This window comes from Chlorocebus sabaeus, chromosome 20 (genome assembly GCF_047675955.1).
Source record: "Chlorocebus sabaeus isolate Y175 chromosome 20, mChlSab1.0.hap1, whole genome shotgun sequence".
In the NCBI taxonomy this organism is placed as follows: Eukaryota; Metazoa; Chordata; class Mammalia; order Primates; family Cercopithecidae; genus Chlorocebus; species Chlorocebus sabaeus.
This window is the reverse complement of record NC_132923.1, coordinates 103,912,439-103,940,228: the sequence shown is the minus strand read 5'-3', so window position 1 is coordinate 103,940,228 and position 27,790 is coordinate 103,912,439. Positions and strand designations below refer to the sequence as shown.

Sequence of the window (27,790 nt, the reverse complement as noted above, 5' to 3'; positions counted from 1 at the left end):
AGCCTGGCACTGAGATGGGACTCAAGGATGCTTGCTGCATGAATAGAATTCCTGGAAATGGCCTCTGAGTTCCCCAGGCAGCCTGGGCTGTGAGTAGTGCCAGGAAGGCTGATTTACCTGTTCACATCCACCTCCCTCCCACTCATTCAGCTTGTCAGACCAGGGAGGGCCTCGGTAAATGTCTAGTTCAATTAATTTTACAGACTAGGCAGCAACGTGGGAAAATGTTCATGATGACATGCTGATGGAAGAATGCAGAAAACAAAATTATCTTTGAATACTATCAATTATTCACTTAACAAATATTTCTTGGGCAACTATTATGTACCGGGCACTGTTGAGGCACTGGGATATGGCAAAGGACAAGACAGACACAGTCCTTGACCATAGAGACTAGTCTAGTGGGGAAGACAGACAACAAACAAGGAAAATAATAGAGGAGCGAGGTTACCAATATGGTGTGTCCTCCAGAGAAAATAAAGCAGTGTGAGATGAAGGGGACTTTAGGTAGGGTGGCCAGGCAAGGCTTCTCTGAGGAGGTGACAGCAGAAGGATGAGGAGGAGCCAGCTATGAAAATGGGGGTAAGATAGAAAAAAATAAGCTGCTCTTTTTGACAGCCCATGCAGATGCAATGGTTGGAACTCTGGCAGCCATCTCAGGCCATGAGGCAACTGTAAAGACCGAAGTCACAAGCTGAAACCAGAAGAGTAGAAGGAAGAAGGAGCCCGAGTCCCTGATGACTGTGGGGCTGCCATACCATTGGTTTACTCAGTGACATGCTAGGAAGCTGGCTGTCTGGGAAAAACTTTTTTTTAAGCCCCAACAGTGCCAATTTCCATGGTGTGAATGCTCCCACTCAAGTGGATTTCAAGTTATCAGTGTGAAGTAGTAGTTGGACTCGGCATTGGGATGAGATGCACACAATCAGCTCTCAGGAGCCAGTGCAACCCGCTGCAGCACACCCCACCTGGAGTCCTTTCCTAGAGACTTGTCTTACATGAGAGAGAAATGCACCCCATCTGACTGCAGCTACTTCAGCCAGGGCTCTGTTACTAACAGCTGAAAGTCATTCCTAACATTCATATACAGCTTGAGCAGATGCAGTCCTTGGAGCAGAGGAATCTTGCTTGCCTAAGAGAGTAGAAAGACTGCTCCTCAGGTGCCCCTGACTTGGGCTGTCCAGCCTGGGACACAGTGTGGCTGAGAGGCAGATGTGGAGGAGATGGGCCGAGTGCTACAGTTCTCCCTCTGGAGGTCCCCATGGGTCCACAGAAGACCCAGCCACCCAGGCAGCTCTTCAGGATTCTAAGAAATTGCCTTGGAGTCTGTGTTCCTCACATTGCTCAGGGCACTCGAGAAGCCTGGACGAATTCCTCCCTGATTTCGGGGTCAGGGAATAAGGACAGCAGGCTTGCTCCTTCCTTCTGGATCCTGGGGAGAATCGGAACACTCATTTGCCCATTCCACAAACATGTGGCGAGACCTTGGGCCCCGCGTGGTGCTGTGTCAGGGATGGGGACAGGGATGAGGGACGAGTCCCAAACCTGATGCCACGAGGTGTGCAGGTGTTGGGGTGACAGTCAGGGACATAGACACTTACATCACGGGGAATGCTGCGATCGTGTTAGGAGATCCCGAACTTGCTCCTCTCCCTATATTCCCCATCTCAGTGAAGGGCACCCCTCCCCCTACTCCATCCCAGCCAGAAACCTCGGAGTGAGAGTCATCCTTGAGTCCTACTGCCTCCAAGCCAATCCAGTTACCAGGTTTGCTCTGGAATTTGTTCTCTCCTCTCTATGTGTGCTGCCTCTGGTTCAGTTTTCACCACTTCTTTTCTGGGCTGTGGCCCCAGGCTCCTCCCTGCCTCTAGCTCTCCTGCTGCTCCAAGTGCCCTGCATAGCAGCTGCAGTGATTGTTCTAAAGGGCAGATCTATAAATGCTTTCCCCTCTCACTCTCCCCATTGTGCCAGTCTGCAGATTTCCACATTGTCTGAGAAGAAAGGCACAAAGCCTTAGGGTGACATTCAAGGCTCTTCACTGCTGGCCCCAACCTTTTCTTCTCCAGTCCTAGCTGTTGGTCCAGATGTGTGCTGTCCAATACGACACTTGTGGCTATTTAAATTGCAATTAATTAAAATGAAATAAAATGGAAAATTCAGTTCCTCGGTTGCACTGGTCACATTTCAAGTGCTTGCCAGCCACATGGGCTGCTGTATCAGACAGTGGAGACACAGAACTGCCCATTCTCCCAGAGAGTTCTAGCGGACGGTACTGCTCCAGACACACTAAGCAGCTCACACGGCTCTCCAGGCCTTTACACATCTCTCAAGACCCAGAGCAAATGTCACCTCCCCTGGGAGTCCATGTCTCCAACTCTGTGTGCACAGTGTCCCACACTTGTATCCTGATGGCACATACTGCATTTTAATTACAAGGTTACCTGTCAATCTCCCCTCCTAGGCTGGGCACAGTGGCTCACACCTGTAATCCCAACACTTTGGGAGGCTGAGGCAGGTGGATCACCTGAGGTCAGAAGTTCAAAACCAGCCTGACCAACATGGCAAAACCCCGTCTCTACTAAAAATACAAAAATTAGCCAGGCGTGGTGGCGGGTGCCTGTAATCCTGGCTACTCGGGAGGCTGAGGTGAGAAAATCGCTTTAACTGAGGTGGAGGTTGCAGTGAGCCAAGATCATGCCACTGCACTCCAGCCTGGGCGACAGAGCCCCAGTCTCTAAAAAAAAAAAAAAAATTCCCCTACTAGATTGTACACTCCAGCCTGGGTGACAGAGCGAGACTCCGTCTTTAAAAAAGAAACAAAAAATTCTCCCCTACTAGATTGTGGGCTCTTGAGGGCAGGGACTGTGGAAAGGGGAGATTTTCACAATCTCAGTACCTAGGACAGGGCCACACACCGCTGGCCTTGCTGAGTCTTCAGGATGTTCCTGCCCAGGGATGAGGCTAGGCTGGGTCAGAGCTCACCTCTGAAAGGGTGGGAGGGGAGAGAAGGCCCCCAGCAGGCAGAGTTCCCTGGGTGGGCTAGGTGCAGAGCCCGAGGGAACAGCTAACTTAGGAAAACCAAACCCTAGAGTCCAGAAGGCAGGACTTAGAAGGCTGCCTGAGCTGTGTCACCCCTCCCGCTCCAACATGTCTCCTTCCTCAGTTAGAAAAATGGCTCTACCACCCATTAGGCTGTGTGAACCTGGGATGTCACCTAACCTCTCTGTGCCCCAGTGCCTTGTCTGAAAAATGGGGATAATCACATCTCCTAGGGTTGGGAGGGTAAAATGAGACAATGGTAAGAAGTGTTCAGCCTCACAGGGCACAGAGCCTGGCATACCCTGGATGCTCGGGAGACAGAGCGGTCACTGTGTCCCGTATGTGGCTTCCTAGTCGCTTCTTTGTGTCTTCATCCCTCACTGTGTCCAGGTGGCCCCTCCTTCCCTTCTCAGATGGCCAGAGCAGGAAGAGGCTGCAGGGACCATCTGGTCCAACCCCTTGGATTGCCAGGACAGGAAACACAGGCCCAAGGGAAGGGACCGACTGGCCCACGGCCACACACAGCTTGACAGAGGAGAACAAACTGGAAATTTTACTCCAGCAGAGAGGTCACACAGGAAACTGGAGCCTGATAAACTCCCAAGTGATAGAGCTTAACTCTGAGGAAGGACACCCAGTAACCGCAAAGACGCAGGACCAGAGGAGCTGGAGGCGGGTGTGGTTTGGGTTTGAATTTCACAGTCATCTTGTCACCTAATTCTCACAACAATTCACAAGGTTAGTGGTGTCTTTATTGCGCCCATCTCACAGAGGGGGAAATTGAGGGTCAGTGAGGTTAGGCAGTTGCGTAAGTTCACACAGCTAGTAAGGGCAGAGGGGAGGCTCTCAGTGGTTCCAAAAATCCATGTTCAAAATCTCTTGGCCTCCCTACCTCCCATGCAAATCAATGTAGCAAAAATTTCTGAGTACCCAGTGAGTGTCAGGCTTTGTGCTGGCCGCTCCAGGGGTGGGTCTATACATGGTCCTTGAAGAATTTGCAGTTAGTTGAGGAGGAAGGAGGAAGAAACTTGAACAGGTAAAATACAAAGAAGAACAGGATAAGCATGGAGGGCCTGCTAGGATCCAGCACAGCTGACAACACCTGGCTGTGCTCACGGCGCCCTCCCTCCACCTTGGTTTCCAAATCTGTAAAGTAAGGTTTTTTCTTTTTTTTTTAGACAGAATCTTGCTCTGCCACCCAGGCTGGAGTGTAGTGGTGCGATCTTGGCTCACTGCAACGTCTGCCTCCCAGGTTCAAGTGATTCTCCTGCCTCAGCCTCCTGAATAGCTGGGATGATAGGCACCCGCCACAATGCCTGGCTAATTTTTGTAGTTTTGTATTTCTAGTAGAGATGGGGTTTCGCCATGTTGGCCAGGCTGGTCTTGAACTCCTGACCGCAAGTGATCCGCCTACCTTGGCCTCCCAAAGTGCTGGGATTACAGGCATCAGCCATGGCACTGGGCCTCAAATCTGTTAAGTAAGGCCTAACAGTACCTGCTCCATAGGCTTACTCTGTGAATGAAATGACTGACATGACGTACAGGGTGAGCTCAATCAATACTAGTTGTCATTATCATCATAGTAACTATATGTAAAGTTGAGATTCAGAACTGGGGGAGCTTCAAGGAAGGAGTTTATTTCTGATGGAAGGACAAAGGAAGATGGATGACCAGGGTTCCTTCAAGTCTCCAGGATGGGCCAGGGCAGTGCAGGTGGGGAGAACAGGTTGGGTAGGGGCCCACCCTCACATGTGCAGGAAGTGGGGGCGGTTGGGGATGGCTGCAGCCAGGCATGTGACAGGTGGGTGGAGTCACAAGCTGGAAAGGCCAGTTGGGGCTAGCTAGGGTAGGGGTGGATACTGGAGGAGGCCTTGAATGTCAGCCTGGGAGAGTTGGATTCCACAGGGCCCCATCAGAGTGGGGGCAGGCAGGGCAGGATGAGGTGACTGTGGAGGACACACCTCAGAGGGTGGGGCTGTGGAGTCTGTGCAGCCCTGAGCACACAGTTATGCAAATATGCCAGTTTGAGACTCTGGGGCTCTTAATTGGTATGAAGAAGCCAGGACTGGGGCAACAGAGGAGTTGGGGGGCACAGAGAGGCAGGGCTCAAGTGTTCCCAAGGCCAGATCTCTCCTGCTATGAGGCCATCCCTCCCTCTGGCCCGGGAACAAAGCAGCTGTGGAAAGCCATCTCGGCTCTGGCTTCAGGGACTCTTCATCAGAAAAGCCTATGTTCAAATCCTGACTGCATGACTTTTGCTCAGGGCTCACCTCCACAAGCTTTCACAGTGTTGTGATGAAGGCTAAGTGAGATGGCACCTATGACATGGTCCAACATGGTGCTGCACACAGTAGGTGCTCAAGCCTCTCCTCTTCTCCATGCCTGGGTACTGCTCTCTTTCCCTCTCTGACCCAAGGATGCCAGAAACCTGACCGTGACAAACTTGAACTTGCCTCTCTCTTTCCTACCCCAGCCCCAGTCTTTCATCTATACCTAGAACCGGATGCTCGTGGTCCTCCCAACAGACTGGAATTCTTCTATATCTTCAAGCCCCGACCCTCCCTGTGCAATTCCGAGCCACACAATCTCTGGCAACATCTGGCCACTCCCTGCTTCTAGGGTCTCCCGCCAGCTCCCCTGGCACACTGCCCCAGGGTGCTTGGTCCATAATACAGACCTGGTCGGGCTGCACTTGCCTGCTCACATCTGTTTCTGGCTTCCTAGCATGTTAAGGATCAAGCTTAGTGAGTGCATGCATATGCGTGTGTGAGCTTGTGTGCACATGCATGTGTATATGTGTACTTGTGTGTGTGCATGTGTGTGTACATTCAAGCATTCAAAGCCCTTCCTGTGCTGGTCAAGCCTCACTTTTCCATTCTTACCTCCTCCTGCCACACCCTCCCCTCCAGCCACAACAAACTACCTGAATGTGTGCTCACCTCCATGCCTGTCCCTGGTCACACTCAGATAACCTGAGTTCAAGTTCCAGCTTCAGGGACACTTAGTGGTTTTCTGACCTTAGGCACAGTTTCTTTCTTTTTTTTTTTCCCCTAATTAAAAAAAATTTTTTTTAGAGATAAGGGCTCACTCTGTCACCTAGGCTGAAGTGCAGTGGTGCAATCATAGCTCACTATAGCCTCAAACTCCTGGGGCTCAAGTAATCCTCCTGCCTCAGCCTCCCAAGTACCTAGCACTACAGGCATGCACCATGCCTGGATAATGTTTAAAAATTTATTGTAGAGATGGGGTCTCTCTGTGTTGCCCAGGATGGTCTTGAACTCCCAGCTCCTGGCTTCAAATGCTCCTCGCACCTTGGCCTCCCAAGAGCTGGGATTAGAAGCATAAGCCACTGTGCTTGGCCTCTTTTTTTTAAAAAAAGTTTATTGAGGTAAAATATACATATATAACTTATCATTTAACCATTTTTAAGTATACAATTCAGAGGCAGTAAATACATTTATATTCTTTACCCTCCTTTCTTCCTCCCACTTCTTCTCCCTTCTCTCTTTCCAGGCCCTTAGGCACAGTTTCTGTTTTTCCTTTTTTTTTTTTTTTTGAGACAGGGTCTCACTCTGTCACCCAGGCTGGCTGGAGTACAGTGGCATGATCACAGCTCACTGCAGCTTCAACCTCCTGGGCTCAGGCGATCCTCCCCCCTCAGCCTCCTGAACAGCTGGGACTACAGGTGCGTGAAACCATGCCCGGCTAATTTTTTTGCATTTTTTGTAGAGATAGGGTTTTGCCTTGTTGCCCAGGTTGGTCTCGAACTTCTGGACTTAAGCAATCCTCCTGCCTTGACCTCTCAAAGTACTGGAATTACAGGTGTGAGCTACTGTGCCCAGCCAGGCACTGTTTCTGAGCCTCAGTTTCTCCATTTGTAAAATGGGGCAATGAGATCCATCTCATAGGGTTACTGTTAGAATTAAATGAGACATAGGCTGGGGGAGAGAGAGAGAAGGAGAGTGGGCCTGCTTGTCAAAGCCTTGAATCCGATCCCTGGAATGCTCTGCACCAGGCTGTGCATGTTTTTATTCCCTCTGTCCATAACATCTTTCTTTCTGCTCCCTGGCCTGAAGCACTCAGCACATCTTTTAGGATTCAGCTCAACAGAGCAAGCCTCAGTTACAGCAACCTACCAGTTCATGGGCCTATCTCTCAGGGCCACACAGGGCCAGGTCTTGTGTAGCTCTCTCCTGGGCCCAACACAGGGCTGGCCCACTGTAGCCATGGCACATATACTGGCTAAAGAAATTATGTGTATGTATGTGTGTGTGTATATATATACACATGTATATATGTGTGTATATATGCATATATATGCAGATATATGTGTGTGTATACACATATATGTATATATACACGTGTATATATACATCTATATATGTGTATATACACACACATATATGTATGCACACACATATGTATATGTATTTTTTTTGAGATGGAGTCTTGCTTTGTCACCCAGGCTGGAGTGTAGTGGCACGATCTCGGCTCACGGCAACCTCTGCCTCCCGGGTTCAAGTGATTCTCATGCCTCAGCCTCCCCAGTAGCTGGGAATACAGGCATATGCCACCATGCCCAGCTAATTTTTTTTTTTTTGTATTTTTAGTAGAGATGGGGGTTTCATCATGTTGGCCAGGCTGATCTTAAACTCAGGTGATCCACCTGCCTTGGCCTCCCAAAGTGCTGGGATTACAGGCGTGGGCCACTGTGCCCAGCCCAGAAATTATTAAGTGAATCCCTGAATCCAAGACAGAACTCACCTCCAAATCTTCCTCATCCATTCTGAGTGTTCAAGCAAAGATGGAGGTCAGGAAGGTAAATGGTACTGAGAAAACAACACTGGACTGAGAGTCAGGAGAGCTGAGCTCTGGTCTAACCCTGGGCAAGCCAGTTTCCCCATCTGCAAAATGGGGAGAGTGTCAACCAGATGGTTTCTCAGGTTCCTCCCCATTTGGGTGCTCCCTGGGACAGTTGGCATGTTGGGAAGGAGGGTGAATTCTGAGTCAGAAAGACCAGTTTGAATCTCAGCTCTTCCTCCTACTTGCAGTGTGATCTTGGGAAAGTTACTGAATCTCTCAGCCTCAGTTTCTTCACCTGTGAGATGGTACTGATCTCAGTCCCACTCAGGGAGTAGGCAAAGAAAAAAATCCCTGTGAGGATCCAATGCCCATAACAAAGCACCTGGCACACAGTAAGTGCCCCATAACTTACTTTATGCTGAATAGCTGGGAATACAGGCATATGCCACCATGCCCAGCCAGCTTTGCCCTCACAGAGGCTGCTGTTGGCAGAGAAATCCTGCCCTCTCCTTGGAAAAGTAACAGCAGAGCCACTTCCCCAGAACACAGACAACTTCCTTTCTATGCTACAAAATAAAGTACCTCTGAATCTGTCATTTCTTTGGATATTTAGCAACTCTTTCTCTCTCTTTACACATAAAGCAGGAGGGCTAGTTCTTACTTCCATTTCTCAGATTAGGTAAAAGAGCGTCACCCCCTCTCCTGGAAGAAGCCAGAGCCGGGATCTGAACCTAGCCCTCAGCCCCGCTCCCTCCTTGGGTGGTTGCCTTGGTGTCACTGGATCACCATACCCTGCCTGCCAGGGCTTGCGCCCAAGGCTGATCCACTGCTGTCTTCTCTGGCATGAAGGAAGCCTTGGGAAGGGCTCCAACGGTCACATGAAGCTTGGAGGGGGCGGCTGAGACTGAATCGGATCCCCTCTCTGGGGGTTAGGAACCTGAGATGGCCAGAGAGCCGGATGCCACGCCTGGTCTGACCAAGATGACGTCCCAACCACCTGCCCTCGGGGCATCAGCTGGGACAGATGGCCTGGCCCTGTCAATACAGGACAAGCAGGGTGGCTGGGAGACAATTACCCAACCCTCAGAGGCAGTTCAGGGATGATATGTGGCCTAGTCAGACTGGCTTCAAATCCTGGCCCTGCCATTTACCAGCTGGGTGACCAAATGAGTCACTTAATTCCTCTGAGTTTGTTACTTCATCAGTAAAAGAAATAGATAACAGTACCCATCCCACAGGGTGCTATGAAGATTAAATGAGGTAATGCAAGAAAAGCTCTTAGTGCAGTCCCAGGCATTCAGACTGGGCTCAATGAATATTGGCTGAGAAGCCCTGAACTCTTTGGAAATGGGCTCCCTCCCTCCACTTTGCTCAGTGGTCCAGGTACTCAGCAGTGGAGGTGGGGAGGAAGACACCAACACACACACACACACACACACACACACACATGCACATGCACACACACACACACATGCACATGCACACACACATGCACACATGTACACACATGCATACACACATGCATGCACACATACACACATACAGGTTACACAAAAATCCTTAGAACTATATAGTAATTCCTACCATGTTTCATGGGGTATGATTATGGGGGAGACTTTTACATTATATAGCTCTGCTTCTTATGTTAATTTTATAATGAACAAAGATATTTAAAAATAGTTTCGGGGTACCTACTGTGCCAGGCACGGTACTAGGCACTTCTGATAAAGGATTCCTAACCCTTACAACATCCTTCCCAGGAATGTCATATCCTCATGTTATAGATGAACCTTAGAGAAGGAGCCTTAGAGAAGCAAAGTAACGTGACCAAGGACACACAGCATGTCAGGTCTGACCCCTGTGATGGAATCTGGAGTACAAAGCAATTGTGCTTAGTAGGTCAGGGAAGGCTTCACAGAGGAGGTGATATTTGACCTGAAGTTTTCTGAGCAGGACTTCTCTAGGTCAGGTTTCTCAACTAGAGGTGATTTTGACTCTAGGAGACATTTGTCAATGCTTGGAGATGGTTTTGATTGTCACAACTTGGGAGGTGGGTGGAATTTGCTACTGGCATCTAGTGGGTAGAGACCAGGGATGCTGCCAGACTTCCTATAACACACAAGATGGCCCTGCACAACAGTTATCTAGCCCCAAATGTCAACAGTGCCGAGTACGATGTAACCTACTATAGCTGTCATTTATTGAGTGCTGTTAGGTACTAAGCTTTTATAAACACCATCTTGTTTAATCCTAATATAATTACTTCCATGCTATCCATGAAGGACCCAAGGCTCAGAGATGGTAAACAATCTTCCCAAAGTCACACAGTAAATGGTGGAGCCAGGATTGAGATTACCTGAGTACAAAGCAGGGCTCATAATTTCTCTGCTCTGATGCCTCAAAGATTTACAATAAATGTAAAAGCTCCAGGCCAACTGCTAGGTAGGGTGTTAGGAGACTCTGGCTGAGTATAGGCCCAGCCTCCTCTGGCTTCGAGGCCTTGGGCAAGTCCCCTTCCTCCCTCTCCCTCTCTTGTTTCCCCATCTGTCAAGTGGGCGTGGCACCAGATGATCTGCATGACCCTGCCGGCTCTGAGTCTGTAATTCTGCAGGAGAAGGGCCCCAGCTCCATCAGCTGCTGGGAGAGAAGGGGATGTGAGGGTGGGTTCAGCCTTATTTCTGCTGCATAAATAGCTAATAAGCCTTGCCTTCCCCATATGGAGGGAGAGGCAGGTGGGGGTGGAGGGTGCCTTGAATCTCACCCAGCAGCACATCCTCTCCAGAGGGGAGGCAGATTTCTCTGCCACCCAATTGCAAGCCCGGAGGACACACCAAAGCAAGGCCTCCTTCTCGGGCCAGAGAGGAGAGTCTGGGCATTCACTCAGCTGGGCACATGAGCTCTCACAGGTAGAAAGAGAAAAGGTGGGTTGTATGTTATTCCAGCCCATACTGTGTGCCTTTGAACCTCAAATAGCAGGGTAATCCCAGGTCAGCCTCACAAAAGTCCTGGTAGGAAGGAGGCATCTGGACCCCATTGTACAGACAGAGCATCAGCGTTTACATGGAGTGACTCACCAAGGGGCACACAGTGCCCACGGCAGGTTTGGAACTCAAGTGTGTCCAACCCCAGGACAGTGTGCTAGAGAGTAAGCAAGTGGCAGTCCTGTTTTACTTTTCATCCAATAATGAAGCATTTCAATAGTATTTGTAGGTAATACATGTTCATTTTCTCCTGTGTCCCCCAGGTCATGGGACAGAGTACAGAAGCCCAACATACAGTAATCTGGATTCCCTGGTTTGCAGACAGGAGAACCAAGCCTCTGAAGCAGAGGCTAGAAAGTCAGACAGGGAGGGGAGAGATCAGAGAAGAGGGATCTGGGTCAGGCTGTGGCCTCTAGCCCTGGCTGTCTCACTGTCTGGAAGTGTAGCCTTGGGCAAGTCATATCACTTTTCCAGGCCTCACTTTCCACTCTTACATGATGAAGAGGTTGGACAGATGGTTTCAGACAGAGTCCCTTCAAACTCTTCCTGCTTATGTGACTCCGCAGACGGGGAGATGGACAGCAGCAGCGCCTAGCATGATGGCTCTGGGGGTGGAGGGCCAAGCCTTGTGCAGGCTCCCAGAGGCCCAGGCTCTTGCTCACCCTCTGATGGGGTCTTCATCCTCAGACAGCTAGACTGGAAGGGAGTCAGTTGTAGTTTCGAGATAAAAGGGACAGGGAGGGGGCGATGGTGAACATGGGCCATTTCTCCTGAGGCCCATGGGCATCTGCTGGGTGCAGGCCTACTCAAAGACTGGTGTGTGAAGGGATTGGGAGCCCCTACAATACAGGGGAAAGTAGTTATTTAGTTTCTGTTTGAGTATCTCGAGGCCAGAGAGCTCATTACCTCCCAAGTTAGCCCACTCCATTTTCATAAAATGTTTGAGCCAAAAACTTTCTGCTTCCAAATGCTCCATAGTCTGGTCCAGCTTACGCCAGCGTTGGTCATTCTTTCATTCATTCATTTGGTCTTTCTTGGTGTGTACTGTGGACCAGGTCTTGCACCAGGCTTTGTGGCCATGGATAGGAGAAACAAGATACTGTCTCTGGCCTTGGAGAACTATGTGCTCCACTAGTATCCCAAAGCCAGGAACATGGGACTGCCGGATTTCAGTGATTTAGCTTGAAAAAAGGATTCCAGGCCCAAATAAGCTTGGGAACCATTTTATTAAACACAGTAAAATAGATTTATTTGCAACAAGACTTCTCTAAGCTTTTAATATGCAAATGCATACTGAAAATTCTCCAAGGGGGTGGGTATAAAAAATATACTACATTTCCCATACTTATTAATAGAGAGCATTTGGGGAAATGCAGTTCTAATGTTTTTTATTTTTTATTTTTTATTTTTTTAACCAGTGGAGCTTGGAGAAGCCTTCACAGAGAGGACATTGGGCAAGGCCTTAAAAGTTGAGTAGGAGTTTGTCAGTGAAGAAAGGAAGTCTTAAGGGGGACCGATTAGAGTTCTTTGCCAACTATGCTCAGGTCCCTCTGCATGTACCATTTCGCTTAGTCTTCAAAGGTCCTGATGTAGGGGACAGAGCCAAAGAGGTCATCAAAAACCCGTAGAGACTCCTAGAGTCTAGGGTCTAGACCCTCCCTTCTTGAATCACCGTACATCTGGGCCTTATTCTCTAAATCTTTACTTTTCAAGTCCTGGCCCCACTCAATCTGGCCTCTACTCTGGCTTAAATCTAAACTTGTTGTAGAGTATCTGGAGCTGATCTCAGTTTTAACCCCTCATACATCTTGGTCTAACCCTCGGCACTCAAACCTGCCCTCTCAAGCAGTTTGGCACCCTATCTTATACCCCTCTATTAGATTTCACCCTCACCTGTCCAGCACATTCTAGCCCCTGTACTCCCCTTAGTCCTGATGCACATCTGATCCAGTCTCCGGCCACACAGAACCCCTACCAGAGCTCAGCTACCCGATTTAGTACAGACCCATCTTCGCGGCCTCGCCCTCAGTCTGACAGCGGCCCTGCCTTTCCCCAGCTCTGATTCCACTTCGTTCACAACCCTGCCCCAGCCCAGTATCTGGTCCAGTTCTGATGTCACTCGTTTCCGCCGTCCCATCCGCGTCCTCGACTTCCTAACCACGGACCAGCCCCTACTCCAGGTCTGTCTCAGATCCCGCCGGGTACGGACTGCCCAAGGCCCCGCCCCCACGGCCCCGCCCCGCGGCGGCCCCGCCCCCCCTGCTCCGTGTTACTCCTGATAGGGCCCTGACCCTGCCGGCGGCCCCGCCCCGGGGCCATTCTGACTGGGTCTGGCCCGCAGTCCAGCCCTGACCCCACCCCCGGTCCGACCCCACCTCCAGCTCGCCCCGCCCCTGCCCCAGGCCGGCCGAGCAGCGCACCTGCAGCTCCTCGAAGGCGTCGTCGATGCCGGTGACCTGGTGCTGCTCGTGCAGCGCGGGCTCGTCGCAGAAGAAGCAGAGCAGCGCGCGGTCCGTGAGGCAGAAGAGCTTGACCTTGTCGTGCGCCTGGCAGGGTCGCGCGGCGCGGCGCGCGTTGAGGATGGCGTCCAGCGGGAAGGCGCTGTAGCGCTCCACGATGTTGGCCAGCTTGAGGCTGGGCGCCAGCGCGGGCTCGGCGAACGTGCGGCGGCACTCGGGGCAGTCGCGGGCGCCCTGCGCCTCCTGCCGCACCCAGTGCTCGGTGATGCAGCGGCGGCAGAAGTAGTGCTCGCAGCCCAGGCTCACCGGGTCCTGGTAGATGCTCAGGCAGATGGAGCACAGCAGCTCGTCCTTGAGGCTGCACGCCATGGCGCCGGGGGCGGCAGAGAGGGGGGCCCGAGGGGCAGGGGGGCGGCTGAGAGAGCGCGGCGCTGTTGGAGGCAGCACCGAGGGCTGGGCGCGGGGACGAGGCCCGCACAGGCAGGGGTAGGAGCTACCGGAGAAGGGAGGGGGTGCTGTCCGGAATGAGGGTAACGCGAGGAAGGGGTGCGCGGCTGAGACTCCCTGGGACGCCAGTCCGGGAGTGCGGTCTAGAGGTAGTGGGGAGCTCAAGTCAATGGACGCTGGGAGGAGGCCGTGAGCGGCTGAGGGACGGAGATCCTGGCGGGGAGGTTCTAGGGGGCGGGGCAGTCCTAAGGGATAGGAGCTGGGAGAAGGGGATCCCGGAGAGGGGTGGATCCCTTGAAGGGGTCGAAATCCCGGGGTGGGGGCTTTGTGGGGAGGGCGAGAAGCTGGGGATGGGGAATCCTGGGGGAGGGGGCAGCCAGGCCGAGCCGTACATTGGCTGTGACCTGCAGAGAAGAGGAGGGGTGCCGGCCCGCTCAGCTGCCGGATCCCGGCCCCAAACCCTGGCCCAGCGCGGACCCTTACCCCCGCGGGCTTAGCAGCCACCGCTTCGGTCCAGCGCAGCCTCTCAACCCGGAACCAGCCGAATCTGAGCTGCCGGTGGCCGCGGCTACCTCCCCGCCCCCGTGGGCGGGACCCAAGCAACTCCGCCCCCGCAGCGGGCGGGGGAGGGGCGGGGCCGCCAGCCAGTTGACCCCCGCCCCGCCCCCACCATCCTCCGGCTCCCCAGCTGTTCCTTGGGGTGTGTACTTGGAACTGCATCCAGGTCTCGCTTATGGTCCCCGCGGCGAGGCGGAGCAGGGACAGCAGCTAATTTGAGAGCACGACAAATAAACAAGGAGCATCTTTCTGGATCATTGATTTGAAGATGTAGAAAAAATCATATTTTGTATTAAAATGAACAAGAATATGTTTGGAATACAACTTCTGCATAAAATATAAAGATAAAACTCTTGAAATGCCCCGCTTGCTTAGAGCAAGTTCAAGGCCCTCACACTCCTAAGCCCTGGGGTTCCATTTCCTCTTCACTTTCTTAAGGAGTGCTTGGGGAGAAGTTTGGAAAGCCCTGGCTAACATCTGGCCCCGGAGGCTGCTCCATTGGCAAACAATTCTGGAGTGCTGTGTGTGTGTACGTGTGTGTGTGTAAGGGGTGAGGGGTGGTGCAGGAGAGAGGGAGGAAAAGTAATAGGAAAATTTGTCTTGTGTGCCAGATGGAGAGGGGATAAGGGATTTCTAGGCAGAGGAGACAGCCTGTGCAAAAGCATAGAGGCGTGAAAGGGGAGAGCGAAGTGAAGGAAGTGCAAGTAATTCTGTACCGTCGGGGGTGGGTTGGAGAAGGGGCCTGGGTGGGCTGGAGGGCATTGTGGGTCATGGTAAAGCATTTCTTGAAGGCATCCGGCTTTCAGGCAAGGAAATGACCTGGTCCGATTGGGTTTCAGGAAGTCTCGGAGATATTCATGATACCATCTGCAAGGTGAAGAAGACAGGAAGCTTTTCCGATGTGTCTGCGCATGCACAGCACTCAGCACACAGTAAAGGTGTGTAGTTGAATAACCGCATCAACGCCATGGGTTGCAGGAGAAGGAAAGACTGGGCACCCCTGAGGTGCTGTTGTCATCGTGCCTGCAGGAGGCAAGACCCGAACTGGGGCCCCAACGGTGGGTAAGGAGAGAAGGCTAGGGTATTGCAAGTACAGACACGGTGACATTTGGTGATGGCTGGATACGGGGGTGAGGGAAATGAGGCATTGAGGGTGGCTACCAGTTCTGCCTCCTCCAGAAATATCTTCATTGGTGTTAAACTTTATTGAGGTACAGTTGATGAAAAAGCTCTCAGTTTAGTTCTCTAGACACTTTCTCCATCACACCCTCATCTGGCCCAGAATCTCCATCATTGCCAGAAAAATAGTTGGTTGTTCATGCAACAGCAATTACTCGACTTTTTCTTATAGGCAGAGCCCTGATTTTGTTCAGGTGGCCCCTTCCCCGTGTGACCAAAGGAAGGCTGACCCCAGCCCATTTCCAGGAGTGAGTCTTGTTTGGTCCAAGTCCATTATGGTGGTCTCATTCCTCCTGCCAGTGATGGTTTGGGCAGGTCCAGCCTGAAAAACTAAAGGGGAGGCCTATGGCAGAGAGCGGAATTCAGGAAAAGTTCTCTTTACTTTTCAAAATAGTCTGCCCCCTTTGCTGGGATGTGTTTGGTGGCAATGCTTGGAGTTGCTGTAGCAATCTTGCTCCCAGTCTGAGGATACAGCAGGTAGAGAACGGAGGGCAAGGCCAAGAGAGTCCTAGGGAAGAGAAACTTTTATTCTGATTCAGAGTCTGGACTTTAGGATATGTGAGATGGTCCATCTTATTGCATAAGCCAGTTTAACAGTAGTGCATTGTCACTTTGCAACCCAGAGAATCCCAACTGATACACTGATGTGCACCCCTAATGAGTGGGTGGGGAAGGTGAACAGGGCAGAGTCTAAATTATTGAAGCATTTGAAATGAAATGAAAAAAAAAAAAAGACTTGATGATGGATGAAACAGTGACTTCATTATTCAACATGTATTTACTGATGCTGACTCCGAGCAGGTCTTTGTGAGGGGATGGAATAAACTATGCTCCTTGCTCCCAAGGAACTGGTGGTCTAGAGGGCAAAATCAATGAGAAATTCTTATCTGGCACAGTACGGCTTGCTAAGCGTTCTCACATATATTATTGGATTTGAGTCCCAAAGCAGCCTTAACTAGTTTATATTATTATCTCCATTTTATAGAGGAAGATACCAAGCCTCAAATAAAGGAGATGTGATGGAAATTGCTGGTTGTCCACTAAAATTCATCCTCCTATTCTTCTATATAATAGAGTAGCAGTCAGAGGAATGGCTGGTCCACTAGAGACCATACATCCCAGCTCTTCTTGCAGCCGAGTGAGACTTGGTGACTAAGGTCTTTCTAATAGAACATAAATAAAAATAGACCTTAAGGCATGAGGCTTTTGCTTTTCCATGGTCCATTTCCTCTTCTCTTGAGTTGGAACATGGATGCACCAGCTTCAATAATGCTTCAAAAGGGCTGATGGAGCAAAGATACGGGAGGATCCTGGGTTCCTGAATGACTGCATGAAGTACAGCCACCCTGACATGGACTAGAGAGTGAGAAGTAAACTTATTTTCCAAGAGCCATTGTATTTTGGGTCTTTTGTTGCAGCAGCCCAGCTTTCTCCATACTATTTTGCAGCTGTTTTTATTATTTATTTATTTGAGATGGAGTCTCGCTCTGTCACCCTGGCTGAAGCACAGTGGCGTGATCTCGGCTCACTGCAACCTCTGCCTCCCAGGTCCAAGTGATTCTCCTGTCTCAGCCTCCCTAGTAGCTGGGACTACAGGCGCACACCACCATGCCTGGCTAATTTTTGTATTTTTAGTAGAGACAGGATTTCACCATATTGGTCAGGCTGGTTTCAAACTCCTGACCTCAGGTCATCCAACTGCCTCTGCCTCCCAAAGTGCTGGGATTACAGGCATGAGCCACTGTGCCCAGCCAATTTTGCAGCTGTCTTTAGAAGAGGCTCCGGTACTATTTTACTCTATTGTCTAAATCCTTTCAGTACATAGTCTTAATATGTAGCTCTAATCTCCTCCAAAGGACATAGAATATGGCTTTCTCTGGCCAAAAGTCAGTCTCTTTTTTTTTCTTTTGAGATAGAGCTCTGAAGCCCAGGCTGGAGTGAAGTGGTGCAATCTTGGCTCACTGCAACCTCCACCTGCCAGGCTCAAGTGATTCTCGTCCTTCAGCCTCCTGAGTAGCTGGGATTACAGGTGCCCGCCACCATGCCCAGCTAATTTTTGTTTTTTTAGTAAAGATGGGGTTTCACCATGTTGGCCAGGCTAGTCTCAAACTCCTGACCTCACATGATCTGCCCGCCTTGGCCTCCCAGATTGCTGGCATTATAGGTGTGAGCCATCGCACCTGGCCCAGTCTCTTATCTTTCACTTTACTTTCCAGTGTTCCATCCTTTTATTCTCTGAGCAGTTCTTCTCTTGACCTTATTCCATCTCCATTAAGATGCAGAACACTAAAACTGTTGATTTTCTTTACATTTGGCAAGTCATTGATTGCTCTTCCCACATCTGATGTGGTTGAATGGTCTGAACTAAGACTTAGAGATCCTGACTACAGTGTATGCCATCTGCTTCCATTCACACTCCAGAAATTAACATCAGGAATTTTTTTTCTGGAAAGCTATCCAAGAGCTATTGTTGAGTGAAAAAAAGAAAAGAAAGACCCAAATACACATAGACACATAGACACCCACAGACTTAGACACAATCACAGGCATTATTTGCATAACAAAAATTCTATAGAGCTATATTCTAATTGTGTTCATCTGTGGGCTGGGATTATGGGGGGACTTTAACTTTTACATTAGATAGCTCTGTTTGTTATACATATTTTTGTAATCGGAAAAAATAAAGATCCTGTTGATCCTCATTATTTATGGATTCAATATTTGCAAAATCACCTACTTCTAAAATTTATTTGTAACCCTCAAATCAATACTTGAGGCACAATTGCTATTATTTGTGGACATACTTATGTGCAGAGGTGAAAATCTTGACTTAACCACACGTATGTTCGAAGCTGAAGTTGAACAAAGGGACACCCTCCCTTCTTGTCTCAGCTCTCATGGTGTAAACAAGGATTCTTTTTGTGTTTGTGACTTATTTGGTGCTAATTATTCTCTTTTTTTGTGTGTGTGCTTTTTGTTGGTGATTTTGCTATTTAAAATGGCCCCAAGCATTGTGCTGAAGTGCTCTCTGGTGTTGTCAAGCACAAGAACGCTGTGACGTGCCTTAAGGAGAAAATACATGTGCTTGATAAGCTTTGTTCAGACATGAGTTACAGTAGTGCTGCCTGTGAGTTCAATGCCAATGAATCAACAATTCATATATTAAATAAGGTGTCTTTAAAGAGAAACACACATAAAACAAAGTTGTGGCTGGACCCGGTGGCTCACTCCTGTAATCCCAGCATTTTGGGAGACTGAAGCAGGAGGATCATCTGAGGTCAGGAGTTTGAGACGAGCCTGGCCAACATAGTGAAACCCCATCTCTACTAAAAAACAAAAATTAGCCAGGCATGGTGGCAGGTGCCTGTAATCCCAGCTACTTGGGAGGTTGAGGCAGGAGAATCACCTGAACCCAGGAGGTGGAGGTTGCAATGAGCTGCGATTGCACTACTGCACTGCAGCCTGGGTGATAGAGTGAAAATCCATCTCTAAATAAATAAATAAATAAATAAATAAATAAATAAATAAAAGTTGTATGTTGACTGGTTGCTGAAAATGTGGCCAGAGGCTCACAGAAGCCTGATGCTGTAGTTCCTTTAAGGGCTACAGAGAGTAATGAGAGTCGGCTGTATCTAAAATTGTTGCATGTAATAGCATCCACCAATACAAGATACAACATTCACGTCCCTTCCTATCCAGGTTACATTTGCTCAAGCCCACTTGAAGGCAGAGGAGCAGGAGAAGGAACATTGAGCAACTTCTGAGTGCCAGGCACTGTGCTTCATGTGTGTTATTTGATTTGATCCTCACAATAGGATCAAATCTCCAGATTTGACTTGTTTCTCCCCATTGGCAGATGAGGAAACTGTGGAGGGGAGAAGTGACTTACCTAGAGCCAGAGCAAGTAAGCCGCACAGGCTCCTCCTGCAATTCTTCCCCTGGGGCCCAAGCAGCTGGAGATGACTCCACATTGTGCAGCCTGGCTGGGCCACAGCAGAGCGGTCAGCTCCACCCAGCAGACTTTATAAATGGGCAAGCTGGGCTCTGTCTCTCGGTGCCTTCCCCCTATTCCAAACATTTGCCTGGCTCCTGTAACCCCACAGTGACACCCTTGCTTCCTCTCAGTGGGGAACCTTGCCTTGTGTTCCATGGAGGAAGTGGAGCCCCCTCCGTGGGGATGTCTCAACTTCCAGTCCCTCCAACCTATCAACTTATCTGTAGAAACCCTCAAGTCCTCTGTGAAATGAGGCAGAGAGTAGAACAAAAAAAAAATGACGGAAATAAATGCATTTCTAACGTTATTCATCTTCACTCCCTTTCCCTGGTCCTGGAAGATGAAGCTTACCTTCATTGAGAACGGATTCCTCCCCTAGGACCCCTTGAATTCCCTCAGGCCTCTTCTGGGACCTGACTCCTTCAATGAGACCACGTTTGACTCTGTATTTTTGTCTCCTTCCTTGTCATTGGCTGCTTTACCTCAGCCTAGAAACAGGCTCAAGTTCCTCTTAAAATGATACTCTCTACAGTTGTTCCGCCTTTAGTTACCACCTCATTTCTTGCCTGTCTCTAGCCCAGCACCTTGAGAGAATTGTCTGTACATCCTCCTGTGCCACCGTCAGCCCATTGCAGCCTGCGCATCCTCCTGGGCCAGCACCAGCCGACTGCAGCCTGAGCATCCTCCCGGGCCAGCAGCAGCGCACTGCAGCCTACACATCCTCCTGGGTCAGTACCAGCTCATTGCTGCCTGCACATCCTCCTGGGCCAAAACCAGCCCACTGCAGCCTGCACATCCTCCTGGACCAGCATCAGTCCACTGCAGCCTACACATCCTCTTGTGCCAGCATCAGCCCACCGTGGCCTGTGCATTCTCTTGGGCCAGCATCAGCTCACTGCAGCCTGGCTCTGCTCCCCACCACTCCATTCATCATCTCCTAATTGCCAATTAAAAATACTTTCGGAGACACAGTTGCTGCTGTAGAAAAACAAAAGAGAGGAAAACTAAGAAGTCACCATTCAGAAAGAACTATTGTTAATATTTGGATCATATCCTTACAGATCTTTTTCACATATTCTATATATGTGTGCACATGTGTGCACACACACACTCGGGTGTAGGGGAAAGGAGAAGGGGAGTTGTGGGAGAGAGAGAGAAAGAGACATTTTTTAAAAATAGAAATGAGTTCACTCTCTAAATTAGTGCTTCTCAATACGTAGTTCTTGAGCCACATGTGTCTTAGAATGGGTTCTTCCAAGAGCTGACCTTAAGGTAAAGACTAAAGTGAAAATAGTTTATTTGGGGAGCACACGTAACACTAATAGGGAAGTGGGAAGGTGATACAGGGAAGGGAAGGCAGCCCCATAAGGGTGCACTATTGTCACAAAGGGGAACTAAAGATTTATCCTGCAGGGAAACTCTGGGAAACGGTACAAAACCTCAGAATGATTGATGCCTCAGAAGCATCACACCCAAAGGGTGAGGGAGCTAGGGTATTTATACACCATGTTTGAGTGTTGAGGCTGCTCCCCAGTGGTGTTTAATTCCTTGGCACTTGTGAACTGTGATGTGTACAGTCAGCTCTCTGTAGTTCTGGGAAAATGATCCCTCAGCTACCATGTGGATGCTGGCAGTCGGAAGTCTTGTGAATACATTGACAGGTTTGAGAGAAATTGGCAGGGCATTGACATTATGTGTCACAGTTCACCCTTGCACCTGCTCAGATAAACTTGCATTCACATTAAGTTTCATGTTCTGTCACTGCTTCTTTGGGTGGTGGAAAGTCACGATTTTTTACAAGAAGAGAGGAGAAGAAGGAGGAGGAAGAGGTGGAAAGGATAACAGATAAGAGGAGGGACAAGCTCCAGACCCCACTGCTGTAGTTGGTCCTGAAGTGTAACTGATGCTCAGCTTCCGACTCTACCACCCTTTCTAGACGCCCCTTACCTGGTCCAGCAGGGGTCACTTCTGCCAGTTCAGAAACTCCTTTCTTAGCTTGCTGGTCTGCTGTCATGAGGATCCCAAAATTACCAGAGGCAGATACAATTTTAGGTTTAGTAAAATCATAATTATGTCCTCTAATAGAAGTGATCTTTCCCTACCCTCTGAGAACTAGGATCTCTGGTTCAACAGAGCCTAAAGCTTTGGCAATAGAAAGCATAAATTTGCCGAGTGGGTCATTGGGAATAAAGGTGAGAGAAGCCACTCATTTTGTGGCTTCCAGACCTATGTATTCTGCCTGTCGGGGATGTAGCACCCTTACAATAGCTATTGTCTAAAGTGTAGAAATACATGTAAGGGAGGCAGGGCGCAGTGGCTCACGCCTGTAATCCCAGCACTTTGGGAAGCTGAGATGGGAAGATCACGAGGTCAGGAGTTTGAGACCAGCATGACCAACATGGTGAAACCCGTCTCCACTAAAAACACAAAAATTAGCCGGGCGTGGTGGTGGGCATCTGTAATCCCAACTGTTTGGGAGGCTGAGGCAGGAGAATCGCTTGAACCCAGGAGGCAGAGGTTGAAGTAAGATTGCGTCACTGCACTCCATCCTGGACGACAGAATGAGACTTCATCTAAAAACAAACAAACAAATAAAACGAAAAGAAAAACATGTAAGGACAGGTTCTCAACCCCATCTTCAAGCTGATGACTTAGCTAGGCCTTCAAGTGGTTTTTCCAACATTTTCTCAGGATGCAGCTCTGGTTGATATGTAAATAGCAGGACCAGTGAATAACAAGGTCATGTGCTCACTTTCTCCATGTTATGGGGGAATCCCATGATGATAAATTGCACACCCAGGGAACTCTGAGAGAGTGCTGCTGATGAAGACGTTGTGGACAGAGAAGGCAAATCTGTGTCAGTCCCATGAAGTCATAGCACCTCCAGGGTGGTTGAGTCCAGTGTAATCAACTGGCACCATGTGGCAGAGTGCCCTCCTTGAGGAGTGGTACCATGTCAAGAGCTCAGCCCTGCTTGTGCTTTGACAGATTGGACACTTAGTAGTAGTAATACCTAGGTCAGCCTCGGCCAGAGGAAGTCCATGCTGTTGGGCCATGCATGGCTTCCGTCCCTCTTACCGTGCTTTCTCAGTTCATGGGTCTGTTGTGCATGCTCTGGTGCAGCTGAGGAGAGAGGTAAGCTCATTTCCACTGGATGAATCATCCTATCTAACTGATTGTTTGGCACTTTCTCTGCAATGGGCACCCTCTGGTAGACAATGAAATGAGACAGAGACCCACACACTTTTGTGTCTTCTCTCAAAGATCAATCCGCATGCTCCTTCGCCAGACTTCCTTAACTGCAGTTTTGCAGTATTGCTCTTCACAAGTCCCTGAGCAATCAGCTGAACTGTTCACTACTGCCTGGGAGTCCTGACCTCAGGCCACCACTCTTTCTGCACCAAGTTGAAGACTCAATGCACCGCCTAAAGATCTGCCCCTGGGAAAAATTCTCCTTATGACTGTTCTTCAGGAGCCTTTGAGTGGGACTGTAGTGTAGCAAGAGTGCATTTTTGTTTTCCACTAACCTATTGTGCCAACCTGTCCATACACCAGGCCCAAGCTTTTTCCTCTGTCACCTAGTCATCAGGAATCTCTCATGAGTTCATAGGTGTGAGCTGAGGGAAGAGGTTCCAATGCAGGGGTCACAACAGGGGATTCTGGGCCTGCTTCTGTAATTTATTTGTAACCTCTGGTCCTGCTCAGGCCTAGTCCATGACAATGTTCCATGTCTACCCTTCAATGGATTACCGTTGCACATACCCGACTATATAGTTTGGTGGATATGACAGTACACAACTTACAGTGGGAAACTCTGGCTATATAATCAGTTGATCCCCCATATATACACATATTCCACATCGTTTGTTGTAACTCTTGTCAGTTTTTAAGCTGTTGCCTCTTAGCACCACAACCACCCTTCTGCATCAACTTGTGTAGTGCTGGGGCTGGGGTTCAGAAATTCGCATATTATATATATATGAGCAACTTCCGAGTGCCAGGCACTGTGCTAGGTGCTTCATGTGTGTTATGACAGTTGTCACCTCTGCATTGGGTGACCCTCGCCAGTTTCTTTACAGATTAAGAAACCGATGTGAGGTTTTTAATGCCTGCTGAGTTTACTAATCCCAATTAGGTATTCAGGGATGGGGAAAATGGTTGCAGGAGGGTGTGAAGACCCAATGGATTCACTGTAAAATGGGCTTTGACAAAGACTCCATTTATCATCTTGCCTCCATATCTCCTTACTTTAACAGGAGGGCTATAGTGGCAATTTGGATCCCTTGGAATCAGTGTCAGTCTGGACCCTGAATCCCCAAACTGTAGAAATATCTGGATATTTTTGTTCTCCTGTGTACAGTTACTGTGGTACTGGGTCTGAGGACTAGTTTGAGCATGAAAAATGGGTGAGGGATAGTGATTTTCCACTGTGATGACTCACATCAGTCTTCACATTACATGCTCTTGATCTGTTTTTATTATATTGGGCAGCAGTACCCTTGTTAGTCACCCATTGATCTCGCCCTTAGGAACTCCAGGGTCTGTTAGTAATCCCACAGATCTCTGTGGGTAAGGGCCCCTTGGTTGACTTTCTGACTTTGCTGCCCGTTATGGTAATTCCATACAGTATGTGTCTGATGGTTAAGTGCTGCTACCTGGCCTCTGCTGTTCTGGAATCCTATTGTCACTATTAACAAACAGTAGGAACTCCAGTTCCCTAGCAGCTACAACATAACCTAGAAGGGACAGCCATCACTGAGTTGCTCAAGGATGTCAGTGCCCCTTCAGCAGCTCATGCTTTATTGCTCCAGTGAAGGTGTACTGGAAACATACTAAGCTGGTGGTCTTTTGGTTTTAGGCAATACATTTCTCCTCTGAACTTTTGACTGCTTTCTCCAGTTATGTCAGTTCATGCATTTCTACATCGTTTATTGTAACTCTTGTCAGTTGTTAAGCTGTTGTCTCTTAGCACCACAACCACTCTTCTGTATCAACTTGTGTAGTGCTGGGGCTGTTGTTCAGAAATTCACATTCCAGCATTGCCAGTTGCTCCTGCCAATGAAGAGGGCAGGAGGGAATTGATGCTGCAGCAGCAGGAAGGAGGGACTTGCTTCCTCCTATTGACTTCCTGTCAGCTTCCTGTTCCTGTGAGCATCACCCTAGCAATGCTTCTTCACCCTGGCATCAGCAGCATCTTTCCTTAACAGCAGCTGAATCCAGTTTGCAGTTTCCCAACACTTCCTCGCACCAGTTTCCAACACTTTGGTGTTCCTCCTCAGAGATCTGAGTTTGGGTTTCTTGGAACTTCTCTTGTAAGCTTCTAAGTTTTGATAATTCCACTTCTTATTTTGTTTCACCAGCCCTGCACATGGTATCTGCTTTTGTCATTGCTACCTTTGTGACAACTTAGCATTCTCTTTTTACCTTTGCAGTTACCTACTTAATAACTTTATACCTGCTTAACAATACACTACATTTAGATCTCTATTTAAATTATTGGTGTGGTTTCTACCTCCTGATGGGACGCTGATCCTTTTGTCCTCTGAACCATCCCAGCTCCAAGTGTTCTTGCCAGGAGGATAAATGCAGAGGCCCAGGAGACTTCCTCCATATCTACAACTCTTCTCTTATCCATCCCTATGTTCCATTCCCCTTCTCGACTCAGCAGCCTCAATAACCATTCCCAGGCACATCTTCCAGCTTTTTATTGGTACCTATTAAGCAGGTCCTGCAGTTCTTTTAGTAAAAATCCTGTTTTTTGTTTTTTTGTTTGTTTTTTGAGACGGAGCCTCACTCTGTCACCCAGGCAGGCTGGAGTGCATTGGCACAATCTTGGTTCACTGCAACCGCTGCCTCCCAGGTTCAAGTGATTCTCCTGTCTCAGCCTCCCAAGTAGCTGGGACTACAGGTGTGTGCCACTATACCTGGCTAATTTTTGTAATTTTAGAAGAGGCAGGGTTTTGCCATATTGGCCAGGCTGGTACCAAACTCCTGACCTCAGGTGATTCACCTGCCTCAACCTACCAAAGTGCTGGGATTACAGGCATAAGCCACTGTGCCTGGCCAAAATCCTGTTTCTTTAAGCAGAGATAGTACTTCCTCAATGGTTGAGTGATGAGATTTAACCCTAGTGATTGACCTAGAAGATGCAAGAGAATGTAGAAGCAGATCTTGAAGAGGATAAGGATCATCTTGCAAGGCATCTGCCTTAGGGGAGGCCCCTGCATAGTTTCCAGGCAAGAGAAGGAAGCCTATTATCCTCTAGCAAATGGGAGTGAGACACTTCTACTACTCTCATCATTAGGTTCTGGACATGGTTTTCAGACCTATCTGCCCTCCAGCTGTAGGAAATTAGGGGATTTTAAAATGCTGTCATAGTGGCTTTCTAGGTTTCATACCACCCCCTAGGCTGGTGGTTGACTAATTTGACCCTATCATTTTCCTCCTTTAGCACTTCAGTGGTACTTAACAACAACCAACAAACTCCAGTTTTTTAACTACCAGTTCTTTAACTACCATTGCCTCCACATCTCTCAGATGCTAGAGAGACTTCATAAATGGTTGTATCCCCTTGTATCTGTATCTTGTCCCCCAATTCATCCTAGGCCTCTACAACATATTAAATACCATCAATAATTGGATCTTATTGCCATTGGCTGACAAATTTTACAATCCTAGAATCCATCCTTGGGATCTAAGACCACTTCTAGTCTGAGCTTAGAAGACCAGATTCAGACCACCACACAAATATTTGAGTTAAATTAGCTTATTTGGAAAGTGACTATTTGGGTAGAGAAGTGGGAAGTGATAAAGAAAAGGAAGGCAGACAATAAGAGTGCTACCACAGTGGGTTATTAAAGGTTAATTTATCAGGGAGACTCTGGGAAATGGTGCAAAACACGCCTCAGAAATAACTCATATGAAGGGTAAGGGAACCAGGGTATTTATATACCAATGCTGAGAGTCATTGGTTAAGAGTGGATGCTGGCTGGGCGCGGTGGCTCAAGCCTGTAATCCCAGCACTTTGGGAGGCCAAGACGGGCAGATCACGAGGTCAGGAGATCGAAATCATCCTGCCTAACACGGTGAAACCCCATCTCTACTAAAAACGAAAAACTAGCTGGGCAAGGTGGCGGGTGCCTGTAGTCCCAGCTACTTGGGAGGCTGAGGCAGGAGAATGGTGTGAACCTGGGAGGCGGAGCTTGCAGTGAGCAGAGATCGCGCCACTGCACTCCAGGCTGGGTGACAGAGCAAGACTCCATCTCAAAAAAAAAAAAAATGTCTGTTCATATCCTTTGCCCACTTTGGAAACCATCATTCTCAGCAAACTATCGCAAGAACAGAAAACCAAACACCGCATGTTCTCACTCATAGATGGGAACTGAACAATGAGATCACTTGGACTTGGGAGGGGGAACATCACACACCGGGGCCTATCACAGGGACAGGGGAGGGGGGAGGGATTGCAATGGGAGTTATACCTGATGTAAATGACAAGTTGATGGGTGCTGATGAGTTGATGGGTGCAGCACACCAACATGGCACATGTATACCTATGTAACAAACCTGCACGTTATGCACATGTACCCTAGAACTTAAAGTATAATAAAAAAAAAGAAAAAAAAAAAAAGAGTGGATGCTAACAGTTGGTAGGAAAAGTCCACGGGATATGGATGGGGAACTGACAGCATCTGCAACAACCTGCACCTACAACTGAGTCCTCTGATTACCTGCTAAAATGCAGATTCCTGAGTACATTCCCTGAATGAAGGAAACTGAAGTGTACTTGGGAGTCTTCTGCAACTTCCTATGAATGTATAATTATTTCAAAATAAAAAGTTAAAAAATAGTATGACCAAGAATATAAATTATATAGAAATACATATGTATACATGTATATATATGTGTGTGTATATGTGTATGTATGTATATATACACATATACACACATACACATATACACACACATATATATACACACACATGCAGGTTCCAGAGTTTACTTTCATTGACTATGGGGTACTGTAGAAAGAAGTCCCTTTTATCTCTTACTCTGAATAAATAGAAATGCTAGGTAAAATATAACAAATACATTAAAAAATATAGAGCTGAGCTCAAAAGCTCAGGTGGAGCTAGAAAAGGTAGAAAAGAGCTAGGAAAGAGTCACCTGGAAGCAATTGTAATCACACTCTGCATTAGTATGGGTGTGAGAATTAAGTTCACAAGTTTGCATTAACTGTGTGATGGTGGCAGTGGTGTTTGGGGCAACCCTAGCCAAGAAATTGACATAAAGTTTGTCTTGGAACTGGCTAAACTAATGGATCTTCCTGT

At 48.5% G+C, this 27,790-nt stretch overlaps 1 protein-coding gene and 1 long non-coding RNA gene across 3 annotated transcripts in view; one reads left to right on the top strand and one right to left on the bottom strand.

Annotated features, from left to right (window-relative positions):
* Positions 1 to 15,037, bottom strand: part of TRIM62 (tripartite motif containing 62) — a 36,942-nt gene extending 21,905 nt beyond the window's left edge. The window contains exons 1-2 of one of the 2 annotated variants that reach the window (XM_037996642.2): positions 14,213 to 14,295; positions 13,244 to 13,713 (exon numbers count right to left, since the gene is read on the bottom strand). In XM_037996642.2, coding sequence (XP_037852570.1) covers positions 13,244 to 13,651 — 408 coding nt within the window. In that variant the 5' untranslated portion in view covers positions 13,652 to 13,713; positions 14,213 to 14,295. Of the gene's footprint in view, positions 1 to 13,243 lie in introns of both variants that reach the window. The other variant, XM_007979516.3, reaches the window with a different exon arrangement.
* LOC103225164 (uncharacterized) lies at positions 13,226 to 27,205 on the top strand. The gene is made up of 3 exons (XR_494405.3): positions 13,226 to 13,333; positions 15,127 to 15,225; positions 20,037 to 27,205. It is a non-coding gene; the product is annotated as an uncharacterized lncRNA (long non-coding RNA).
* Positions 27,206 to 27,790: the final 585 nt, after the last annotated feature.